General features: G+C 42.9%; 1 protein-coding gene across 1 annotated transcript in view; it reads left to right on the top strand.

Annotated features, from left to right (window-relative positions):
- Positions 1-21,460, top strand: part of LOC122789946 (START domain-containing protein 10-like) — a 416,602-nt gene that overhangs the window by 274,771 nt on the left and 120,371 nt on the right. The window contains exon 3 of the mRNA XM_044057434.1: positions 1,943-2,046. Coding sequence (XP_043913369.1) covers positions 1,943-2,046 — 104 coding nt within the window. The remainder of the gene's footprint in view (positions 1-1,942; positions 2,047-21,460) is intronic.

The raw sequence follows: 21,460 nt of genomic DNA, 5'->3' as shown, positions 1-21,460 counted from the left end.
GTAGTGATGCCGGAATGTTAGTGGGCAGTGCAGTGATGTGTGGAATATGGCAGTGGAAGGTTACAAGATAAAGTAATCTGAAAAATGTCATTTAAACTTGTGCAAAAAATACACACCATTTTGGGACTGGGAATGAAAGAGCTGTGTATAAATATCAGAAAAGCTATTGACACAGTCACGGGAGCCTGACTTTGGAAAAGGATCTGTGCATTAGTTACAGAAAGAATATGCTGTTCATAGTAATTGTGTGTGCCATTAACTTGGGAATATGCGATTTTCAGTATTCAGAACATCAAGAGTTTATTTTGCTTTTGTATATAGTATTTTCTGGCTGTTAAATGAAATGTCACATACAGTATTCATTGATTTACCTGGTGAAGGGCATAGCAAGCTAGAGAATGCAGAAAGGTTAATCAGAAATATGTGGACAAATTGCTTGCTGCTAGTGCCTACTGTGAAGAAGAGGTACAAAATGTGTATTATCATGGTACATGGTGAAGGACAGCTGTGCAAAACAGGGATAAAGGGGGCTTGATTGGTAGGTAGCTGGAGTGATCACTTTGTGTGTTGGAATTATCAATGGCAGATGGAAAGAATTTTTTTTTAACCTATTCATTGACCATTAGCTTCCAGCAGTAGCTGTCCTTGTCCATTAAGTCTACATGACTCTTCAGTTCCACCCCAAACTTACTAAAATCGATGCTGGTGAGGAGATCAGGGCATCCTAGTGCAGCGTTGTGTTGTTGCACAGGGGGTATTTTTCATTACTTAAGCTCTAACTTCTCCATTTCCTCATACTCATACCTGTATACATTCAGTGGGCAGTGGGTATGTGTGCTTATTGTCCCACGTCTTCATGGACTCCACCACTGGTCCCACAAAGAATTCTCTTTTAGCACAAGATGCTCTTTTGTATGTCCTCAGTCTCCACCAGGAATCTAATGCAAGGCATGTACCCTTTCCCCAGGATAGCCACACTCATCTTACCCCTGTTGCTTTTCAGAAGCACGAGTTGATAGTTGAACCTGGGTCACCTGGGCTATAGTTGGGGCTTTATTCCTGTATGTCACGGTATGTCTAATGTCAGATGGAAAGATTAGTGGTGCAGTTACTTTGTAGTGCAGCACAGGCAGCAGCTACAGAGCCATATTTGTTTATTTCTTTATGTATTCAATGATGTTTCTGGATAAATCCCCATTGTCAATAGTTTATTTTTTTTTTCTGCTGTTGCTATGTAGCCTATTTTAGCAGTGTTCACAACATAGTGATATGTATTGCAGTCAAAGTAATAATAAAAAAAAAATCCTGCCTCTTACAGGCGAAGCCATCCATCCCCTCCCTGAACATATTTTTGTAGTGTCCTCTGCTTTTGTACAGTTTCTAATCACCCTGCATTGTTCCCTTCTTTTCCTAATCCTAAATTACATTATACTGCATAGCCACCCCATATCCTGTACTGCACCCTTTCCTTTACAGACACAAGTTACGCTGCACTGTCCACTTTGCTGCACACAGTTGCAGCTTACCAAACTGCCCATTTCCTTCTTTTGGTTAACCAGAGAACATCACTCACTCGGTGTTGTATTCATCCTTCCCCCACATGTGCAAATATTACTTGCTGTACACCATTAACAATAGTACTGCAGCTTCAGTCCACATTCATTGGTTCTGTTGGGCTTTTTTTTGTAATGTACATAGTGCATCTGGCTGGGAGAACCTTGATTTTAATTATCCTTTACTGTGTCTTCTTTGTGTAGAAGTTAGCATGTTGTGATCACAGTCATGCTTTGTCTAATTTTGTCAATGAAAATGTTTTGGTTTTACCTAATGTTTCTTCTAATAAAATCAAAGCACTAACTATTCTACCTGTTACAGGAGAGAGATGTTTGAACTTCAGGGTAGAGTCTGACTACAACTTACTGTACCGTTTTTGTTTCTACAGGGAAGTGCCCAAAACCACTGAAGAACAGGGATGTTGTGACATTGAGATCTTGGCTCATTATGGATAATGAATATATGATAATAAATTACTCTGTCAAGCATCCGGTATGTTGGGTAATATATGTTGTTTTCATGTTGATTATTTAAAATTAATCTGTGCTGGTGCCATTGGGCCTCTGGTCTTTAACAGTGAATGTGGCAATGATGCAGAAAAGAAAACAAATTTGACCAAGACTTCACTACTGTTTTAAACAAATTCCATGGAATTTTTAACTTCTGCCTAAGCTTCCATCAGCTGAACAGATGTCAGTTCCAGTATCACCCCCTTAGAGCTGCACTGCAGTTTGCATTGGAAAAAATGGGTCCAACCACTTGGTATGAGGATAGAATCCACAGCCTTATGACTTTCTTTGCATCAAAGGTGAATGTGTAACCTAGTAACGCATGGAAATTTGTTTCAGAATATTCATTTTTAGCTAGTTTATAGTTACACCTTTGAATATCAATTCTAATACAGATATTTAGAACATTGAAGTTTGCAGTTTTCTCCTAGTGAGTTGAACCACCTTTTTTTTGTTCAGGTATATGACATGCCATTGCTTTTTGTCTGTTCAGAAGTTTTAATACTACTGTTAGAAGTTACAGAAAAAGGTAGTTACGTGTTAGTTTCAAATGAAATTTAAAACTACCAAGAGAAAAGGAAAGATCCTGATTCTAAAGAGACAGGAAAATATAAAATATGTGAACAGTCTTCGCCGACCTGTGGTTTTAACAAGAACTGTTAAAAGCCTGTTCTATATTGGATACTGCTACTTCACGGTTTGCTTATAACATTATTAGGGCAGGGCCTTTTTAGAAGAAGGTTGAAAATTGTGGGTTCAGTTTCCTTTGGTTAATGTCTTGCTCATTATGATACCCTCTGATGTACTTCTGGTATCTTAGGTAAGATCTTCATGTGTGGATACATTCCTTTTATGTTCAGCTGGCAAAATAGCATTACAAACTTAAGTGAAGACTCATCATTTAATTAGACATTTACCAATCCCTTTGTGCTTATTTTTTGGATCTACCCATATTCCTGCCAGTATATTTGGATAGTGAATGTCTGTTCCAACATTCACAGTTTTTTGACATACCTAAGCATCTTCAGGCTTCTTTCCTGACCTGTATGCGACCTGTTTTTTTCCTGTGGGGTGAGAGCTGGCCCACTTGTTCCTAGCAACAGTTGGAGCATTTCAGCTCATTCATTCTTTGAGTTGGAAAAAGCCTAAGGATTGAGTCATTCCCCATTAGGTGAATGTCAGGAATTGCAAGCAGGCAGATGTTCTTCGTGTTTCACTGTTGCAGTCATTACATTTGGGGTAATCTGCTTGCAGGTTACTCTGTCAGCCTGATTAACAGAGTCTTGGGTCCTGCGTCAGTTGCTGTCCCTTCTTCCATGACATCAGGGGTATAAAACATGCAGCCGACACCATTACATCAGTCTTTCTTGCCGTGCGGTGCCTGAAGCAGAAGCAGTTCGCAAGTGCCGGTCGGCTCCTGAAATTTTCGTTTTCGAGTTTCAGAACTGAAGTCTTCAACTAAAAGCTAAGTACCCCATTGGGGAAACTTTTTCTTGCTCCTTACTGATGTCAATAAAAGTTAATAATTGCATTACTTATGGAAAGCAAATACCTCATAAAGATTTTCATTCGTACTGTATTCCTTGCCTGGGCCCTGACCACGACATACCTTGCTGTCGGTTTTGTGCTTTATTTAATCAGCGCACTATCCATCGTCAGTATATTTTTGCCTTTAAATATTTTGGTTCTTTGTTTAATTATCCAGAAATGTCGTCGGTTAGCCATCCGACTACCAGGATTCCGAAAAAATGCAAAGATAAAGACAGAGACAGGCCGCTGAGGTCCAAAATTGCCGATGATGCTTCTCCTAAGCCATTCGCCAGTACTCGGTGAGGTGCTTTCGCAGCCCCTGATACCCGGTACTTCTGATTCGCAGGCCTGTACTGAGACCCATTCCGGTATGCCGCGAGATACTTCAACTATGGAACCCGAGGATGTCTGGATGGGTCCGGAGCCGCTGTGCAGGTGCCAGCTTCTGAGGGTGTATTCAGGCCAACGGACTTGCATATTAAATCGACACCTCCTTCATTACTAAGGCCTAAAGCTCGATCCATGTCTGAAAAAACAATGCCCAGGCCACATGCTCAGGTCTCTATGCCTAAAAAACAAATGATAAAAATGGCTGAAGATCTAATAACTCTAATCAGGGATAGCCACCCCCCCCCCCCAAAGAGGCGTAGGGCTGAGCTTGATTATGAGTCTTCTGATCAGGATTCTGTTTTTTCTGACTCTTCTGATGATCTGGATTTGCCCTTATCTACTTATGAAGATTCTGATGCAGAGGACTCCATTCCCTCTGCTTCCCCTCCTGAGGATTTTTCTTTTGGGGAAATCTTACATACTCTAAGGGAGCATTTTCACTGGGAAAGCCAGGAATTTTCCAATTCAAAAAAGAGGCTTAGGGATTTCCTTCTCCTACCTCAGCATAGGCGTTTGGCTATTCCTCCTGTATTACACATTGTTGTTGATGCTTTCTCGGAATCCAGTTTGGCCCCTGATTCCCTGCCTCCTGCTCCCAGTAAACCTGACTGATACTACAGGGTCCCAGAGTCCCACAAGTTCCTTTTCAAAAATCTTATTGCAGATCCAGAGACTGTTTTACAGGGGCCTAAGGGCATTAAGGCATCTACTGCTAAAAATCCTACCCCTTCTGATAAGAAACTCTAGGGTGCTGGATAGATGGGGTAAAAAGGTTTATACTTCAGCAACCTTGGCAATTAGAGCTTTAAACTGCCAATTTCATATGTTAAAATATCAGCAACATGTTATTGGACTACTTAAGCAGAAAATGATGTTGATTCATGACTGTGTGGAAAATAAAGACTTACAGGATTTAATGCATTCTGCTGAACAAGTTGGAAAACATACTTTGCAATGTGGTTTGATTCTTTAGAGGCCTCTTGCAGGGCTGCTGTTACTGGGTCTGTGCTTAGAAGGCATGCTTGGCTTAAGGAGCAATCTTTGCCTGATCATGTTAAAGCTAAATTGTTGGATGCTCCTTTAAATCAGGACTGCCTGTTTGGCAACAAGGCTGAAGAAGTTCTTAAAAAGATGGAAGATAAAGCTAAATCTATGCAAACTGTTAAATATTTTTTACAAGTTCAGCCTCCTAGATTTAGTAGGCACTGGCCTTCTAACAATTGGTCCTTTCCAGCCCCTTCCATGTCTTCTCAAACCAAACCCAGACACATCAAAAACCCCAGTTTCAGTCCCAGGGGACTCACAAAACTAAGCAGTGGGGGGGGCCTCCACTTCCAAGTCTGGGAATAACAAGACACCCCCGTATGGTAAATTGTCTCAATGACTTCCTTTTAACATTTCCAAGCACTTATCTTCTGATTTCCCCTTTGGGGGAAAGATTGCTCTTCATGCAGAGAACTGGGAACTCATTACCCAGGACAAATGGGTTTTAAATATAGTGTCCCAGGGATACAGATTTCACTTTTACACGTTGTCAACGCCAAGTGGGGAATCAGTGGGCAGAGGCTCAAAAACAAGTACTTTCTCTCTTAAGCATGGGGGCTATTCATCTGGTACCAGAAGAGGAAAAGGGACAAGGTTTCTATGCCAGACTTTTCCTGGTACCCAGAAAAGACAAATCATGGTGTCCAATCCTGGACCTGTCTACTCTAAACACCTTTCTTGAGATTCCAAAATTCAAGATGCTGACTTTTTACCAATTACTTCCTATGCTAGGCAAAGACGCCTGGTTGGCAACATTAGATTTAAAAGAAGCATACCTGCACATCCCAATCAGGGAATCTTGCAGAAGATACCTACACTTCAAAGCAGGCTACACGCACTGTCAGTTCTCTGCACTACCCTTTGGCTTATCTACTGCGCCCAGGGTATTCACAAAGTGCCTAGCTCCAGTTATTGCATTTTGCAGGCAAAGAAGTATTCAAATATACCCATACCTGGACGATTGTCTAATTCAGGCAGAAAGCCAGGACATACTTTTGAATCATCTGGCGTTTGTAAAAAGGGTTCTAACATGTCTAGGGTACACCATAAATGAAAAGAAATCGACTGGTACCCTGTCAACAAATTACCTTCCTGGGAGCAAGCTTGAATACAACTTCCCAGATGGCTTACCCTCACGCCAGAAAAGTAAATTCATTTGGCAACCTACTTCAAACAAGTGGCCACAAAAACCCTGCTATCTGCAAAACAAATACTGCAAGCCTTGGGGTTCATGGCCTCCTGCATTCTTTTAATTCCATATGCAAGACTGCATATGAGGAAACTACAGTGGTATCTAAAAAGCCTATGGAGTCAACATTCTCACAGCCTAGAAACAATGATTTCTATCATACCTTGCCTACGCCTAGAGTTCCTTTGGTGGGCATAGGCCTGCCACCAAAACAAGGGACTGCCTTTCACACTGCCCCCTGCTGCCCAAACCCTAACAACAGATGCATCAGAGTATGCATTGGGGGGCTCACCTGGCAGGGAAGTGCATTCAGGGCAAATGGACCCCAAGTCAAATGCACCTGCATATCAATCAAAAAGAAATGTTAGCTGTACAGAATGCTCTGACAGCCTTCAAGGACTACATTCTTCCAGGACAACTAATGGTAAAGACGGACAACACCACGGTTATGTGGTACATAAGCAGGGGAGTACACAGTCTTACCCCCTCTGCAGACTAGCCTTGGCATTGTGGAACACAGCCTTGAGCTACCAAGTGCACCTACAAACTCAATTCCTGCCAGGAAAATTAAATACACTGGCAGGCGGACTAAGCAGAAACCTCATGGACCCACACGAGTGGAAACTGGAACAAAGGATTTTCAACATGTTGACAAGTGAATGGGGGAGCCCAGATATAGACCTGTTTGCCTCCCCCCAGAACTACCAATTGGATACATTTTGCACAAGGACTCCGCACAAATAGGCCTGGAAAGTGTATGCTTTGTCCTTCAGCTGGAAAACCCTATCAGTCTGTACCCCCTCCCCCCCCTGCTGCCTCTGCTCTCCAAAGTACTACTAAAAAGTCAAGCAGGACATACCAAGGATGATTTTGATTGCTCCAGACTGGCCGTGCCAACACTGGTACCCCTTCCTGCGCAGTGTGTCACGGTTATCTCCATGGCACCTGCCTCAGACTCCTTCCCTGCTGTCTCAGCAGGCGAACCAGATTCTGCACCCTCAGCTTCCAACACTGAACCTTGCAGCCTGGCTTATTACTTAAACTCTCCCTTACCATCCCTCAGCAAACCTGTGATGGATGTCATCTTAGAGGTAAGGAGGCATAGTAGTAGAAAATCTTATGCTGAAAAGTGGAAAAGATTCGGTGCCTGGAACCAGTCTCAAGGGATGAGCACAGCAGCGCCCAATTTACCTCCGATTTTACAATACTTAACCAAGATGCTTCAAAAGGGCCTGTTTTTTTCCTCCATTAAAATCCACGCCTCAGCCATTTCAGCTCATTATAACACAGAACCCCCCTCTTCTCTCATCCACTGCTGAAGCAGTACCTCAGAGGGGCAAAAAATTTGAGACCACCCAGGAGAACTCCAACCCCAGCCTGGGATCTTAACTTTGTATTGGAGAAACTCACTCTACCTCCTTTCGAGCCAACTGACATTGCCAACATACTGGCTGACAGGTTCAGTGCAAACTTCTCCCCCCCCTCCCCCCCAAAAGGAGAGATATCTAGCAGCATTGCAGCCCCCAAACATCTCAACAAAGTGAGAACTGCTCTCTCCAAAGCAAAAACACAGCATCATGGGACTGGTCGGCTGGCTGTGTGGTCCACGAAGTCAATGAGGAAGTAAACCCACAGCGAGGACAGCTGTTTAATCATAATCTTACCTCTGGATACCGCCTGTGGAGTGGCGCACTGCAACTGGCTGCTCACTGCTGTGTCCTGACCCCACCCTCCCACCCATTACAAATTACAGCAATTATGGCCTCTGCCAAAAAGCCATGGAGAGGACTGGATGATCATAAATAAAAAGATATGGAAAATTTGCAGACTTGACTTTTTGGGCTTTGCCCATTCAAAGGCAGATCAGCTTTTCATAAATTTGGTTGACTTTTTGACTTTTTGAAACATGACACAGTCATGGGAAGCTACCTCGAGTTCCATGCACGATCTGATACTCCACTTTGATACAATACCCACTCGGGTATCATTGAAAAACTCATCAACTTAAATGTTACCCCATACATCTAATACATGGCCATGCAAACTAACTGGACAGAGAACCACAGGGTCAGGCCAGAGTGCCAGCAATCACAGACTCAAGGTAGCCCACAGGGCTCCCACCTGTCTCCACTCTTGTACCACTGCTTGTTTCTCATCTACTTTTCGACTTGTACAAAGTGGCTGAGTTATGGCTGACAAAGTTTGCAGACAAAGTTTGCAGATGACACAAAACTGACAGCATTAAAAAAACAACACACAGAACACAGAACAGGTCAAGGAGCCATGGAAAAAGAGGATAACTGGTAAACGAAACCATGGTAATAAAGTTAAATGCCAAAAATGCATAGTCATATAACCTAAAGCAATACCCTAGTTACCAACAAGATTAGTCCACTGAGCACAGAAGAAGTTATCAGGAGGTTGATAGTAGTCAAGTGTAGGACACATCTAGATAGTAAGTGATGGAAAACTTACTAGATCCTGCCTACCTTAGGAAGAATCATTCTCATCACCACCTTATCATGAAGGACCCTATATCTGAGGGATTCATAGTCAGATCAGACCCTATACCCCACACTCATATAGCCATGAATTGCCACCGAAAGTTACCACACCGACACTTGCAGCAGCTGACACTTGCAAAGGGACTTGCAAAGAAAAGAAGTCTCAAACATCTAAGGGTCACAAACGACTGTCCTGTAACACTTTCTCAGCTCAGACTCCAACCTTATTCAAACCAGATCACGCTTTTCAAAACAAGGACAAAAAATCCGGATACCATTTCCATGTCAAACTTCGAAAAGAGAAACCTTCGGAAACAAGAATCACAGGAAGAGTCAAAAAGCTAAGATATAACCTGCACTAGACCTCAATAAATGACGGCATAAGAGGCCACGCAAAGGCTGGAGTATAGTTCGAATGTGTACAAGATGTGGCGTAAACACCAAATATGGGGAGGGATTAGATAAGTGAGAGGATTCAGAGATAGTCTCATATGAGGCTATGAACGATAAATCTATGGTGGCAGTAGCCACAAAAAGCACAGCAAAACAATAAAAAGTTGGAGCCATGCTAAAAAAAAGGCTGAACACATGAGCTGCTACTGCAGACTTAAAATTTCTTTCTTGGAAAACAGCTTTCCTTGTAGCAATCACTTCAGCTAGAAGGGCATCTGAATTACAGGCCCTTATGGCAGTGGAGCCTTTCATCATCTTTCATGCAGAACAGGGTGTCACTCAAAACCAATCCATCCTTCATGCTCAAGGTGGTATCCAGTGTGGCTCTTAATCAGTCCATTCATTTGTCAAACTTCTTTCCCAATCCACAGAACAAAGGGGAATGGATTCTACATTCCTTGGATGTGCACAGACAACTTAGATTCTACTTGGACAGGACTAAACCTCAAAGAAAATCTGAACAACTGCTGGTAGCATTTGCTGCAGGGGCAGAGGGGACGGCTATTTGAAAACAAACCCTTTCTAAATGGATAAGCCATTGCATTCATTTCTGCTATAAGCACCATGGAAAACCTATTCCCCAGGGGATCAGACCTCACTCCACCAGGGCTGCATCTACTTCTACAGCCTTTCTCAGAGGTGTTCCTACCAGGGACATCCTAGAAGCTGCTACCTGGAGTTCTGTACATACTTTCACCAAGTATTATCATTTGCCAATTTTCTCTAAATCCAGAGCTGGCTTTGCCACTGCCGTCTTGCAGGGTCTTATAGCTGGCCCTAATGCTATCTAAACTCCTCCTCCCAACCATAGCTTTGGGAATCTACCCAAATGTAATGACCGCAACAGTGAAACATGAAGAACATAGTGCAGTTGTGTACAATTACCATAAATGTAGATATTCGAGTGTATTCACTGTTGCAGTCCTGGTTAACCTCCCTCCTGCCCCCAACTTATTTTGGCTATACCTCTACTTTCCTTTACTATGCTTAAAAGCCTTTTTGGTGTATTTGCTTTTTTGTTGGAGGTATACCTTTGTGTTTTTGTTTAATTGCTCCCCATTAGGGGGGCACCTGACATCTGGGGCAAGAAAAACTGATGTAATGGCATCAGCTGCATGTTTTATACCCCTGATGACCTAATGTCATGGAAGAAGAGACCGCAACTGATGCAGGACCCAAGACTTTGTTAATCAGGTCGACTGAGGGCAACCTGCAAGCAGATTACCCCAAATGTAATGACTGCAACAGTGAATACACTCTAACATCTACATTTATGTTAAGTGTATACAACTGTACTTTCCTCATGTTTGAGGAGTTGCTAACTATCCTTCCCCTTCTCATGGTGGTCAGTGGCTTACACTGTACTGCTCCCTAGGAGGGAGACATACCTCCTGAACAGTGACCCTCTTGGCTTGCATGCATCATATAGCTACTGTGAACAAATTCAGATGCGTCTTAAAGTATCTCAGTTTACCAGGTGGAGTCAGCAGTGCAGCGTGTTTAGTTCATCATGTCACTGGGAGGGTTAAGCTAGCATCAGATGCTCATTCCCATCCCCTGTTACCCAGCCCTGCTTGATAACCAAACTCTGGTCATCTTGTCATAGGATTTTTGAAGATTATCAGGTTGATGTTTGCCTCTTGCTGAACATTTTAATACCGGAAGAAAGGACAGAAAGAAATCTTATTCCTCTATCTTCACCTTTTGTGTCCCTCTGGAGTTAGGATGCTATTAGGCAGTCCGGATAGGGTCATCCCTGTCTGATACTAGATATGATGATGCCAGTGTATCTTTTGCCTCCCCACTTCAAAATCTCACTTTTATATGAGAGTATTTTGGTGGTTTCCTCAGGCATCTTCTATACACTGAAACTTAACATTGTATTGTACCAGAGGCCAGGAGTGACCCATGATCAGTGAAATTTACATTTCTTGACACTTGAGAAACATAAATCTGGTTAGTGTTGCATAGGTTCACACACAATACTATTAAGACTGTTTTTTGAGGCTAATGTCTGGACAGTCATTTGGTCTTCACCGATTGTCTCTGAGGCAGATGAGGAAGATAAGTCCTTGCCTCTAGTTCCTCCCTGGATAAACCTTTCTTTTTTGGAGAAACCTTAACGTACTTCAGATGAAGCATGTACTGCATTGCTTTCATATCTCAACAACTGAGAAATATTATGCTACCTATCAAGGAAAGAAGCCTGAGGAGACCTAGATCATCTCCACTCTATGGAGTGACATCAGAAATGCTATTCTAAAAGCCTGGAGATATCTAAGCTTTGGGTCTTCATCCACAAGAATTGGACAGTTTGCACCCCCAGGTGGGTGGACTGAGTCCTAAACTAAGCATTCTTCATCTGGCTGCTGGCATAGTCACTTCTGTCTAGCACAGATCAGAGATACTGTAGTAATTAGCAATCCTGCTACTTGGTAAAAAGTCTAAAGCTTTAGACAGGTATGGTAAGTGGGTGTTTTCCACTGCCATGTTGGGGCTTGGAGCCCTGAACTGTTCACCTAACCTGTCCAAGTCTTGTTGTTTTTTGTGATTCAGGCACTGGAAAGTCTGAAAATTCCTTGAGTTCATGCTAAACAAGGATGATTTTGAGATCCTGTTCTGATGTAGAGTTCCACATAGTGTTAACATATGCAGAACTGCAATTTGCTATGACTATAGCCATGGACACTGGAATGATCCATACAGGGTGGCATGGCTGTTCTACTTCTCAAGAGAAAAGCTGTGAAGCAAAAGTCTAGATACCCAACTAGAAGAAAATTTTCTAGTAGCCCAGGCTGTTTACACCTGATAAGTGACCCTTTGGGGAAGCAGGTCTTCACCACTGTTAATGGCCTTTAGACTTTGTAACTACTTATACATCTTCATTTTCTAAGTTAAGCCAACCTCAGAAATAGCCTCTGTTACCGAAAGAAAACATTTGTATATTATCTGTACTTTCCACCACCATTGGTGTCCATTATCAAAGAGGTATACCCTGCTGGCCACATCACTGCAGTCCTGTTGCTGGTCTGGGACTGCTAGTAATAGGCACTGAGGTTCTCCAAGCTGCTTTCCAAATTCACTTCTGTTTGGAGAGCCATCACAAAGGGCCAGTAGTTTCCAGATATGTGCACTCTTAGCCATATCCTGTGTACATGATCAATCCCAGAAAAGGGTTCCACAATCAGATTTTCCTTTTTCCAAGGAGCTTGTAGAGCAGGCCATGCTTCTTCTATTCAGTGTGGCCATAGCTAATCTCTCATATTAGAACAATGATGGAGGTTTACTTTGGCTTTCTTGTCAGTGACAAGTGGTGATCATCATGTTACACTGCTGCAGTCATTACACTTGGGTTATCCTGCCGTCAGGCGGTCCCGCAGTCGGCCAGAGTTCCAAAGTCTTGGTCTGGCGTCTGCTGCTGTCGCCTCCTCCCTGACATCAGTGCGACAGGGGTATACAAGATGCAGCCAACGCCATTTTCTTCAGTCTTTCTTGCCGCGCTGTGCCCGAAGCAGAAGCAGTTCGCAAGTGCCGGTCGGCCGACTCCTGAGATTTTCATTCCGAATCCAGAACCGAAGTCTTCTAAAAAAGCTAAGTACCCCGTTGGGGAAACTTTTTCTTGCCTCAGACCGATGTCAGTAAAAGTTAATAACTGTATTTTGTGTGGGAAGCAAATACTTCATAAGGATTACCACTCCTATTGTATTCTATGCCTAGGCCCTGACCACAATGTCACTGATTGTCAGTTTTGTGCTAGGTTTAACAAGCGCACTATTAAACGGTTTGATTTTGCCCGACATTATTTTGGCAGAAAATTCAATTACACCACACAGTCAGAAATTCAGACCGCAATGCATAAAAAGCGCAAAGACAAGGACAGACATCCGAGGCCCAAAACGGACGACGAGGCCTCTTCTAGGCCGGTCGCCGGTTCTCCGGTTTTCAGCGAGGCACCTACGCAGCCCCTGACAAACGCTTCCACAGAACCACAGACCGCCTCCGACTCCCACGTGGAGCTGGCTGGGCCTTCGGACGCACTAGGCCTTCAGCGTAACGATCCTAAACCTACAGAGGAAACTGAAGTAGCTGAGCAATCCACAGCTACAGAGGGTGTTTTCAGACCTACCCAGTTAACTATTAAACCCTCTGTTAAGTCTAAGCCCCCCTTAAAAGCAAAGAAACGGACACAACTCTGTCCAGGACAGGCTTCCATGCCTAAGAAACAAATGCTAAAAATGGCTGAGGACCTAATCACCCTGATCAAGGGGTCCCACCCCCCTCCTGATAAAAGGCCCAGGCAGGATGCAGACTATGAATCTTCTGACCAGGTGTCCATTTCCTCTGACTCTTCCTTGGACCTAGGATATTCTTTTCCCCCTTATGAGGATTCTGATGCTGAGGAATCAATTCCATCAGCCTCTCCGCCTGAGGATTACTCCTTTGGGGGAGACCTTGCATACCATGAGAGAGCATTTCCATTGGGAAGGCCAGGATTACTCAGAATCCAAGAAAAGACTCGGAGACTTCCTTTTATTGCCCCAGCACAGACCCCTTGCTATCCCGCCAGTTTTAGACATTGTGGATGATGTGTACACTGAATCCAGTTTGAACCCTGATACCATACCCCCAGCCCCAGTTAAACTTGATAGATATTACAGAGTCCCTGACTCTCACAAATTTCTGTACAAAAGCCCTGTTGCTGACCCTGAAACTGTTTCTCAGGGACCCAAAGGGATTAAGACTCATCAGCAAAAAACCCAGTTCTCTCTGACAGAGATCCCAGAGCATTAGACAGATGGGGAAAGAAGGCATATACGTCTGCAACTTTAGCAATGAGAGCCTTGAATTGCCAGTTTCACATGCTAAAATATCAGCAATTTTTGATGTCTCAGTTGAAACAAAAGATGCTTCCAGATTCAGATCTTCCTAACTTAAAAGAAATACAGGATTTATTGCATGCAGCTGAACAAGTGGGAAAGCATACTTTGCAATGTGGTTTTGATTCTTTAGAGGCCTCCTGTAGAGCAGCAGTTACAGGCTCTGTCATGCGAAGGCATGCTTGGTCAAAAGAACATACGTTACCAGATCATGTTAAGGTCAAATTATTGGATGCACCTTTGCAGCAGGATGTGCTGTTTGGAGTTAAGGCAGAGGAGGTATTAAAGAAGATAGAGGATAAGGCAAAATCTATGCAAACGGTGAAAGATTTCTTACAGGTTCAGCCTCCTCGTTTTAGCAGAAATTGGCCAACAAAGAATTGGTCCTTTCCAGTCACAGATAGACCTCAAAGGGGCAGATACAGACGTCCAAGAGGTAGAGGTCAGACACTTACAGGCCTCGACAATGGGGCACACCAGGCCAGAAAGAAGGGGAAGACGGGCCTCAACCTTATAAAAAATAGCCTCAATGACTTTCCACTACAGCTGCCAAACAGCTCTCTCTTGGCAGCCCCCTTAGGAGGAAAACTGGCACTTCTCTATCACAACTGGCATTGCATCACCAAAGACAAATGGGTTCTCAACATTGTATCACAAGGTTACAGGTTCCATTTCCACACCTTGCCAAGGCTAAAAGGAATGCCAAATCTGCCACCAAGTCAATGGGCAGAGGCTGAAAAACAAATTACAGCACTCATGGACATGAGAGCTATTCAAATGGTACCCACCACAGGAACAAGGACAAGGATTTTACTCAAGACTCTTTCTGGTTCCCAGAAAGGACAAAGCCTGGAGACTCATTCTGGACCTTTCTACACTAAACACTTACCTGGATGTTCCAAAATTCAAGATGTTGACACCACAGCAGCTTCTTCCCATGCTGGGCAAGAAAGCTTGGCTCGTGACTTTGGACCTCAAAGAGGCATACCTGCATGTCCCTATCAGACAAAATTGCCAAAGATACGTCAGATTTCTAGCTGGTTCAATGCACTATCAATTCTCTGCACTGCCCTTTGGCTTATCTACTGCACCCAGGGTCTTCGCAAAGTGCCTGGCACCAGTAATTGCATTTTGCAGGCAAAAAGGAATTCAAATTTATCCATACCTGGACGACTGCATGATTCAAGCAGAGAGCAAGGACATTCTACTAAAGCATCTGGTGTACGTAAAAAAGTTAAGTTGCCTTGGGGTACACAGTAAACGAAAAGAAATCAAAACTAGTGCCCTCACAACAGATAATATTCCTGGGTGCCAGCTTGAACACAACAGCCCAGATGGCTTATCTCACGCCAGACAAGCAAGGACAACTGACTCAATATTTTCAATTAATGGCAACAAAGACTCAACTCCCTGCAAGAAAAATTCTGCAGGCCTTGGGCTACATGGCATCTTGCATACTACTAGTTCCATATGCCAGACTGCATATGAGGAAACTACAATGGTACCTAAAGAGCGTATGGTCTCAACACTGTCAAAGTTTGGAAACAGTTATACCACTAATTCCTTGCCTACAACAGGAGTTTCGATGGGCACAAGCTTGTCACCTCAACAAGGGACAGCCTTTCACTCAACCCACAGCCAGGTAGACACTGACAACAGATGCATCGGATTATGCCTGGGGAGCACACATGGCAGGAAAATGTATCCAGGCGAGTGGCCCACAGAGCAAAGACATCTCCACATCAATCAAAAAGAGATGCTAGCTGTACAAAATGCTATTATAGCTTTCAAGGACCTACTGCATCCAAAACGATTACTACTAAAGACAAACACCACAGTTATGTGGTACATAAACAAGCAAGGGAGCACACACTCCTACTCCCTCTGCAGACAAGCCATGACCTTGTGGAACACAGCTCTAAACTACCAAGTTCATCTGGAAGCACAATTCCTGCCATGAGAGAAAAACACACTGGCAGACAACCTAAGCAGAAACATTATGGACCCACACGAATGGGAACTGAACCCACAAATATTCAGAATGATAACACAAAAATGGTGGAGCCCAGACATAGATCTGTTTGCTACCCCAAAGAACTGCCAATTACAGAAATTCTGCACAAGGAGTTACCATCCACAAGCATGGAAAGTGGATGCCCTCTCATTCAGCTGGAAAAAAACTACAAGTATACGCTTTCCCCCCTTTACCTCTCCTTCCAAAGGTACTCATAAAAGCCAGGCAGGAAGAGCCAAAAATGATCCTGACCACACCAGACTGGCCACACCAGCACTGGTACCCAATCTTAAAGAACTTGACACAAGAACCACCCTGGATTTTACCACAAATTCCACAGTTGCTGACACCATGCAACAATCAGATACTTCACAGCCAGCTAAAGACCTTAAATCTAGCTGCATGGAAAATTCCTTAGTCAAGCAAGCGATGCCTCTCCCCAAAGCTGTTATGGATGTAGTTCTGGAGGCCAGAAGGCCTAGCACCAGGAAAGCCTACTCTGATAAATGGAAGAGATTCTGTGCCTGGAACCAAGCGCACAGCCTTGACCCTCTAGTCCCAAACATTCCTCAGACACTGCAATACTTGACTGAGATGCTGGACAAGGGCTTCTCTTTTTCATCCATCAAGATCCACGCCTCAGCTATCTGCTCATTACAACACGGATCCACCAATTTTTCCTAATTCTTTGCTCAAACAATATCTCAGAGGGGCTAAAAACACAAGACCGCCCCGTAGAGCACCTACACCTACTTGGGACTTGAATTTTGTTTTGGAAAAATTAACTTTACCTCCTTTTGAGCCAGCTAACACAGCAGAATTAAAATACATCTCTTGGAAAACTGCTCTGCTACTGGCAATAACATCAGCACGAAGAGTTTCAGAATTACAGGCACTAATGGCAGTGGAACCTTTCCTCATCTTCCACCAGGACAGGGTGTCTTTAAGAACCAACCCTACGTTTATGCCAAAGGTGGTATCAAGTGTGGCTCTAAACCAAACTATTCACTTGCCAACTTTTTACCCAAAACCACAGAACAAAGGGCAGAGACTACTACATTCTTTGGACATTTACAGACAGTTACGCTTCTACTTGGACAAAACCAAAGCTTTCAAAAAATCTGAGCAATTATTGGTAGCATACCCTGCAGGAGCACAGGGAAAAGCCATTTCAAAGCAGACTATTTCAAAATGGATAGGACACTGTATACGTTTCTGCTATACCCACCATGGGAAACCTGTACCTAGCAGCATTAGATCTCACTCCACCAGGGCAACAGCCACTTCAACTGTCTACCTCAGAGGAGTATCTACCAAGGATATTTTGGAAGCAGCAACATGGAGTTCTCTGCATACCTTCACCAAACATTACCATTTGCCTTTATACTCCAAATCCAGAGCTAGCTTCGCCACTGCTGTACTGCAGGGCCTTATAGCCACCCCTAATGCCTTATAGATCCAGCCTGCCTACCTCAGCTTTGGGATTCCACCCAAGTGTAATGACTGCAGCAGTGTAACACGATGAACATAGTACAGTTTTGTACCTACCATAAATGTAGATGTTAGAGTGTAAACACTGCTGCAGTCCAGGTTACCCTCCCTCCTTCCCCTCTTACTTTCTGGTATTTACCTAAGGCATCTACCCTTTATTACCTATGGGGAGTATTTGCTGGTAACTAAAAATGGTTGTTTGCTTTTCTTTTGTATTTTTTACTAGCAATTTGTATTGCCTACCTATTTGGGGGCACCTGACATCTGGGGCACGAAAAACTGAAGAAAATGGCGTTGGCTGCATCTTATATACCCCTGTCGCACTGACATCAGGGAGAAGGCGACAGCAACCGACTCTGGACCAAGACTTTGGAACTCTGGCCGACTGTGGGACCACCTGACGGCAGGATAACCCAAGTGTAATGACTGCAGCAGTGTTTGCACTCTAACATCTACATTTATGGTAGGTACAAAACTGTCTTTTTTCCCTCCTCTTCTGGGCATTGACGTCTTCATCCAGCACAGCAGGTGCACCCAGTTACAGATGATGATCCTTCAGGATCTTGTCTCTTTGCTATTGCAAGGTGCCTGGCCTGTGTTGATGGGCACCTTTTTGAACAGTTGTGAATGAAGTTTGAGAAACTGTTTCCGTTAATAATGTTGCCTTTTCTGGTTTCCTTTGTGTGCAGAGCCTTTACCAATGTGTTAGCCATGGAGGATGAAGCAATACAAAAGAAGCATCTCTGCACATTCTTCTGCACGTATGATTGGCTTATGGTACCCCTATCCAAAGACTGCCCTGGAAACATTCCTCTGGTTGGTACCGCTGCGGGTGGAATGCCTTGGTCCCAGTGAGTGGCTGTAAATGAGGAGAAATCCTGTCTACAACCTTGTCTAGTGCCAGTTATTCTGCCCTGGGAGAGGCCCCAGGAGATTGTGGCTATGCCAGCCTGGTTGAATATGCATTTTGGGCTTCAGCCTTGCACTCTTAAGTCTTATGGGTCTTTTCATGGTAACATTTGCATGCTAGGAACATGGGTGTTTTTGTGTACTATGATGCTTTACTAGTCAGAGCGCCACAGCTTCTTTATGGAAACCATCTAGCATTAGACCCCTCTTACTAGGGTTTCAAGTGGTGGATCATTCTCATCAGCCTTTGCTGGGCCTGCTATTTCTGCATTCAGAATTGTCCCTGACTGTGAAGGTAGATGCTCCACTTGTGTAAGGTCAGGAGCCCTGCTAAGCTCCCCAGTGATTCAGGAAGTTTGAAGCTTCATTCATTCTTCCTGTAAATGATAACTTAGAGAGACATCTCCATTTGGAATCTCTGCTCTCATCAACCAGTCCATAATGGAGTACCTAACTGGATAAGAGTTTATAGTTATTAAGAAGAAAACTAATTTATGGCAGAACAAAAGGACAGTAAAAGAAAGTCATGCGGAGCAAAGGATCATTTGTTAAATAAAGTCATAGTGGAGAACTGTAAAAAGGGGAAGAATCTAAGTATGCTATGGACTGACTACAAAAAAGCATTTGACAGTATCTCACATTCATGGATAGAAGTGCTTAAAAATGTATAAGATACACCCTACACTAATCAACTACATTATAGTGACCATAAAACAGTGGCAGACCACTTTGCAATTAAGCCATGATAAAGAACAAATTTTTATCCCAGGGATAAAAATTCAAAGGGGAATATTCAAGGGTGACTCTCTGTCACTGCTGCTGTTCTGCTTTGCCCTTAACCCATTAAGCTACTTAACAGCTTAGGGCATGGCTATAATTCGACTCCTAGAAAAACACCAAGTGTAAAGACTTCTCATCTCCTCTTTGTTGATGATTTAAAACTGTATAGCTCATCAGATGAGGAACTGAAAGTGCAACTGCAAGTTGTCAAAACTTTTTCAAATGATACAAGAATGTCATTTGGTCTTGATAAATGTGGAAAAGCAACCTTTAAAGCAGGAAACTTGCAGCACCAGAAACACATCACTTTGGGAAAAGAGTGTGATATAAAAGAACTTGAGCAAGAGGGAGTATATAAATATTTGGCAATTGAAGGATCAACAGTATAACATGAGCAAATGCGAATAAAACTTAGTAAGGAGTACTTTAGAAGACTTAAATTAATCCCGAAAACAGCATTGACATCTAGGAACAAAATTCAAGTTCCATACCAATTTGCTCTTCCTATCCTAACTTACAGATTTGGAGTGATTGACTGGCCCCGAAACATGTTGGATAGATTAGATAGGAAAACAAGAAGGATGCTTCATGCTCACAGAGTGATTTATAAAAAAATAGTGCATACCAAGATTATATATTCCCTGTTACAAAGGAGAGATGGGCCTCCTTGAAATTGATTACATGTATAGATCTGCGCACATCTGCTGACCTCACAAGACCCAAACGTAGGGAAAGTTTTGAAACTTGAGGAGAATAAATCTAAGATGACTTCCCTCCTTAATCTAGCAGAAGCATATCGACATCAAGCAGGAGTGGAAATCAAACCAGAAGTAAATAAAAATCAGGCAGCAACTGAATGTGCCAAAAAAAAAAAAAAGAAAGAATATAAGGTGAAGGACCAGATCAGAAGGCAAGAAATGTGGAAAACGCATAAATATAGTTGCAAGTATAGAAAACATCTGGAAGAACCTCATGTTGATCAGGAACGAATGCAGGAATGGTTAAGGAGAGGTGAATTCAAACCAAGAGATGAAAGGTTAATGTTGACGGCCCAAGACAGTGGGCTTACATACATTTTGGTTTACAAATTCCATTGAACATGTTGCAGAAACAGACAAATGTAGGTTTTTTAAAACCTTGCACACCTCGTTGCTAGTTGGGACATACTAATGGTAGATGGACTGTATACTGAAAGGCATAATAATTTGGTAAGATTGTTGTACTGGGGATTGTGCAAACATTATGGTATTGAAATGGCTGAAAAACACTGGAAACATGAGCCACAAAGTATCATAGAAAATGATGTTTACATCACATGGGATCATCTGTTACCAACAGTTCAAAAGATAGATGCTAGAAAACCGGATATAGTGGTCCACAAAAAGAAGATAAAAGCAACATTGATCATCAAAATCACCACACCCAGTGACTACAGTATCTTGCGTACAGAGAGAGACAAAAGTCAAATTATCAGGATTTGCTGACAGAAATGAGAGCAATGTGGAAGAAAGATACCCAGACAGTTCCAATAGTAGTAAGAGCAATGGGTCTTGTTAAAAAGAATCTACAATTTACCAATACATGTAATGCCGTACGATTTGCAGGAGTCATTACTGGGCACATAGAGGATGCTGCGAAGAGCACTTCTGGCTGACATCAAAGATCGAAGCAATACTAATTTCATGAACTTTAAGTTGTACTTTGACTTAGGAATAGGGTCCATTCCTGTAATGGTATTAGAAACCCAACAGATTTGGAGAAATTAGAGTACCTAATTGGATAACCTGAGGAACAGATGTGTAGTGCATAACTTATCGCTAAAAGTTTAACATCTTTACACACAGATTTAGCCCTGAATAAGAACTAGTTATATACTCATCCTGAACAGACACCAACTTGATTAACAACAGAAAAAATTATACTCCTTAAGAGTGAATCTATAAGCCATCATAAAAACTATAGACCAATAACTTTCCTTCCGATCATATACAAACTATATACAGGAATTGATGCGACATTTATAGTCCCAGAAATCGGACAGTAACTGAATGTGCCAAGAAACAGTAAGACTTTAAGGAGAACGATCAGATGAGAGGGAAAGAAATGTGGAAAAGCCATAAATGTAGTGGCAAGTATATAGATCTTCTGGAACAGCCTCATGTTGATCAGGATTTGACACAGGAATGGTTAAAGAGACGTGAGTTGAAACCAAAGGA

The sequence above is a fragment of the Protopterus annectens genome, chromosome 15.part0, assembly GCF_019279795.1.
Source record: "Protopterus annectens isolate FY-2018-M chromosome 15.part0, PAN1.0, whole genome shotgun sequence".
In the NCBI taxonomy this organism is placed as follows: Eukaryota; Metazoa; Chordata; order Ceratodontiformes; family Protopteridae; genus Protopterus; species Protopterus annectens.
Note: the sequence above shows the minus strand (reverse complement) of the source record. Positions and strands in the feature narration are given on the sequence as shown.